Genomic DNA, 4,920 nt, shown 5'->3' with positions numbered 1-4,920 from the left:
CAGCTCGGGAGATAAACTTAATCCTCTCTCGTATTTGGTCATAAACTAATTTTTCTGTTGCACAGCCGGCTTGCCAAAGAAGATCTTGAACCTGACCGTTTCCAAATTTCTTCTTGAAGTTGTCCCTAATATGTCGTAAGCAATAACGATGTGCATGTGGTGACGGGAAATGACGTTGGAGTGCTCTTGGAATTTCTTTCATCCTATCAGATATGAATGTAATCGACCGCGCACCCACACTAGGGATATGATATCTAATGCATGCAAAAAACCACGCCCAATTCTCTGTGTTTTCAATATCAACCACTGCAAACGCCAAAGGAAACAAACCGCCATCCGCATCAACTCCGGTGGCAACAAGCAAAACACCTTTGTACTTACCGTATAAGTGGGTGTCATCAATGCTAAGAAGAGGACGACAATATCGAAACCCCTCAATACAAGGCCCAAATGCCCAAAATACACCGGTGAACCGCCGATCTCCGCCATCAACGGGGTCCGAAGATACTTCGTAGACAGTTCCTGGATTTTTCTCTTTTGAGTGCTTCAAGATAATGAGGTAAGATCTCATACGATTTATCCCAACCACCGAATATTTTTATCATCGCCTTCCTCCTAGCATTCCAATACTTGTGATATGATACATCCAAGTTGGTGGCTTTTTGCATTAGAAGACGAATATCTTTCGACCTTAGATCAAGATCCTCCCTCAGATACGGTAAAATCAATCGATATATGAAGGAAGAGGATGCATTCTTGTTATTCATCTCTAATCGAGGATTGCTACAAGTGTGGAGTCCGTTGTATGCCGTGATTTTGAATTGCCCGCCTACTCTTACACCGGAGCGTGAATTAAGCTTCCACGGACATTTCGCATTGCCGTCGTGGTGTCCACCAATATCTTCATCATCGCCATCTCTGCGATAGAAACAAACCGCATTATAGCTTGTAGTATTATTTTTTGTTGGCCTAAACTTGACATTTTTTGCAATGGCGTACGAGCAAAGCGCATGGATCAATTTCTCTTTGCTCTCATATAGATCTCCCTTCACGAATGAGAAGTCCTCGCCCTGTGTATCATGACCGCTATTAGTGCCAATAGGAACACTTTCCATCACGGAGTTATCGATCCATTCTTCTCCTTGAAGTTCATCGGGCGACGGATCCTCTAAGACAACATACCCATTATTAGCATAACACCCGTCAATGTGGTGGTTGTCCCCTTCATCACGATTTATCAAGGTGATGCTATTAATTTGTAAGCCCTCCTCTTCATCATCATTCTCAGATTCAACACTTGCATTATCTTCTTGAACTCCCGTGTTAGTATCGACCGCATTCGAAGTGCCCACAAGCGAAGGACCGCTCATATATTGTGATTGTGTCTAACCTTCATCTTGTTGAGGAGATAAAAAGCCATCGGAATCAACATCAGGGTCCTCCAACATGCGGGAATACATTCCGTCATAATTCAACGATTTGCCCAAATTCCTTTGATGTTTTTTAATGAACAATTCAATCGAACGCTTCTCGTCATGTAAGACTCCAATAAGACTCATATCGTAGTCACTTGATATTTGAATGCCGCTTGTCCCGTTCTTCACAACAGGATAATTGCAAATAACATTAAGGTGATACTCACGTGAGTTGGTTAATGTAAGTTTGTACAATTCATTAACCAACTCATCGAAAGTACACGATTTTGTTATAAACAATGGTCTCGTCGTACCTCCTTCATAAACGGGCATATTATTTTCGAGGTATTTAATCTTCTCATCATACGAACACAAAATTATGATTCGATCGTTCATCATTACCTCTGAAGAGTAAAACATTCAAGATCAATATTACACGAAAAGACTTTAAAAATTTATTGTTACTTACAATTAAATCCTATATCAATTTTAGGGAACCATAATTTTTTTCAAATTCATATACCGATTCATATACCGATGTCATACATATGTAGTAACACTATTTTTTACATTATTGATAATTTACCCTCTAACTCGACAAAATAATTTAAGTTTTTTTCACATAATTCATAAAATTCACAATTAAATTCTCAAATCTAATTGATGTCATATAGTACTAATTTTTAGATTTTTTTATAATTTCATAACTTATTCACAATGAAATTCTAAAATCGACAAAATTATTGATAACACTATTTTTTTAAAATAAATTAGATGTCATACATATGTAGTAACACTATTTTTTACATTATTGATAATTTACCCTCTAAATCGACAAAATTATTTAAGTTTTCTTCACATAATTCATAAAAATTTCACAATTAAATTCTAAAATATAATTTTTTACATGTAATCACCATTAAATAGCGAGAAAATACAAGAAATTAAGAGAAAATCTAATTTTGGGAGGAATTTACCCTCAATCTGTCGAAATTCGGCGACGACGGCGGTTCCGGCGGTCGGAATCAAGGGCCGGCGGTCGAAAAGGGGTTCCGACAGTTGGATTAGGGCTTTGGAGGTCGGATTTGGGGGGCTGGGGTCGGAACTGACGTGGACGGCGGCGGTTGGGACGGGAGAGAAGTTAGGGGGAGTTCAACTCCCGTGAAGTTTAAAAGAGTACTAAACTTCACGGGAGTTGAACTCCCGTGAAGTTTCGTAAAGTTTTTTAGAAAAACCGACCTGGTTTCAGCGACTGTGCTGAAACCAGGTCGGTTTTTCTAAATAAATTGGAAACAGGTTTTTTTTTGCAATTAAAACATGAAACGGGTTGGTTTTGAAAATTTGTCCCATATTTGTGTGAAGTCAATCATGTTCACTTTTTATTATGTGTATATGTATATTTACTCCTTCTGTGAGAGAAGAGTAAATTTCACTAAACCCCCAAGAATTTTCAGAGTTTCACACTAAACCCCCAATAAGTTTCAAAAATCCCACCAAACCCCCAATATTTTTTGCATTTTGCACAAAAAGTCCATAAATTAGAACCATAAAACAACATAATAAGGCATTTTAAAAGTTGTGGGTTTTTTGTGTAATTTACTCTAAAGATATTGGGGTTTTCTACAAAAGTTATTGGGAGTTGCATCATATTTTAAAAGTTATTGGGGTTTACTGCAAAATGCTTAAAGTTTTTTGGGGGTTTAGAGTAACTTGCCCATTAGAGAAAGTATATAGGTTCCAGTTCATTTCGTTAATTGTTTACACCAAATTTAAAGCAAACCACTATTGAGGTGAAACTTCAAACTCAAAATGAATCAAATCAATGAATAATATACAAACAAAAGAAATCGCACAAATCTTTACAGTTGAGTATTTCCTCCTTGGCGACTTTTGGTAGAACCTAGCCCAAGAACGGCCCAATTAGCAATTTAGGATCAAATTAGTCTTTGTTTCACCTAATCACGCATAACACCCTTCAGTATCCCTCCACTTGAGGTATTCTAACCCAGCAAGATAATGCGTATGAGCCCCTGCAATGACCAGAACATGAAACAACTGATGGCTATGCCCTACAACGTCAAATTTTCCGGGCATCCATCGCTCCGGTACCCGTGCCACATAAATCACCACTCCGAGCCCATAGAACAAGCCCATTAAAGACTCGTACCTGGCGGTAATAATAGCCTCGGGCCTGTGGCCCATGGCGATCACCTTGTGCGTGATGGGCACTAGGCCCGATACGGCCATGCAGACGAAGAGCAAGGCCCGGAAGGGCCTAAACTCAACGGCCTGAAAGGCTGGTACTAGAGAAACTAGTACCGTCGCGAGTCCGAATACTGTAATGAAGCTGATGTAGAGAGTGCATATAAGAGGATCGCACATGAACGGGTAGTAGACGACAGGGTAGAAAGAGGTGACGATGAGGGTGGCGATGCCCGTGTAGTCGAGGCGTAGCATTTTGTAGGCGCATTTCTCGGAGTGGCACATGAGGAGGTGGCATAAGCTGCTTGTGAGCAGGCAGACCATAGCCCCCAGTAAAAATGCGAAGAAGGGCCAACGGGTTATCGGGCTTCGGCCCAACTGAGGGCCCATTGTGGTTGTAGAGGAAACGTTTGCAACTTGAGCAATGTTGTACAGGTTTGTAAGTGGCAACGTTATGGTGTAGCCAATGTTGTAGCCAAAATGCAGCGTTGCGAAATTTGGAGAGCCAAGAAAATTTTCGTTACTCAACATGAAAATTGCAGAGATGGTGAGGGCGAGGAAGATGAAGAATCCAATCAAATGCCTGCAAAAGCAATGAACAAAGTTGCTGAGAATTAATTGAGATAGAGAACTAAACTTACCAAAATTAAATGATAGGCTAACTTGTTTTCAGAATTCTTACGTCCATATATTAAGAGTCTCGTTGTGCATCGAGAAAATGCTAAGTACGGTCTCCTTCATCGGCCATTCTGATCGATAGTGATTTAGAATGAACTCGTTGTCTTTTAAGTACTCCGGTAGAGAATCGAATCCAACGAGCTCGCATTTTGCATCTTTACCTTCAACCTTCTTCTCACGTCTCTTGCGACTTGTAGATCTTTGCTTTTCGTTGGCTTCACCGTTGAAAGAGCAAGTTTCCTCAAACATAACTGCAGAGTCCATGGCCGAGCTCAAGGAAGAAGAAGAAGAAGACTTGCAAAAGTTGAATTGGTTTGATGCAGAGAGCTGAATGATGCTGTAATGTATATAGGCTGATTTGAGAAGTTGGACTTTCAAAGAAGCGACATTTATTAATAGTAGTCTGAAGTATGAACCCAAATTATGTTAGGACAAATTAGGGGCAGAAGTTGATTTGGCCTCCAGTTAATTTGGCACGTTTCGATTAGAAAATTGAACCGTAGGCGACAAGTTCAGAGATGATGGGTTGTACACGTGAGACGAGCTCCTCTTAAATTGAGTCCAGATCAGAGATCAATCGTTTGAAATTTTCTAGTCAATTATAGCGTATATATACAGCTCATTT

At 39.8% G+C, this 4,920-nt stretch overlaps 1 protein-coding gene across 1 annotated transcript; it reads right to left on the bottom strand.

The window, feature by feature from the left end:
• Positions 3,286 to 4,589, bottom strand: LOC109822138 (heptahelical transmembrane protein 4-like). Its single transcript, XM_020388300.1, has 2 exons — positions 4,300 to 4,589; positions 3,286 to 4,200 (listed from the first exon to the last, which is right to left on the bottom strand). The coding sequence occupies exons 1-2, from the start codon at positions 4,557 to 4,559 to the stop codon at positions 3,375 to 3,377; spliced, it is 1,086 nt and encodes a 361-aa protein (XP_020243889.1). The 5' UTR covers positions 4,560 to 4,589; the 3' UTR covers positions 3,286 to 3,374.

This window comes from Asparagus officinalis, chromosome 8, assembly GCF_001876935.1.
Source record: "Asparagus officinalis chromosome 8, Aspof.V1, whole genome shotgun sequence".
NCBI lineage: Eukaryota > Viridiplantae > Streptophyta > Magnoliopsida > Asparagales > Asparagaceae > Asparagus > Asparagus officinalis.
This window is presented reverse-complemented; position numbering and strand designations above follow the sequence as displayed.

Bases quoted from the DNA above. Each gene is read 5' to 3' on its own strand.
- LOC109822138 (XM_020388300.1), bottom strand. From the start codon at position 4,559: ATGGACTCTGCAGTTATGTTTGAGGAAACTTGCTCTTTCAACGGTGAA. The intron at 4,201-4,299 runs GTAAGAATTCTG...TTGCTTTTGCAG, and splicing joins GAGACTCTTAATATATGGAC to GCATTTGATTGGATTCTTCA.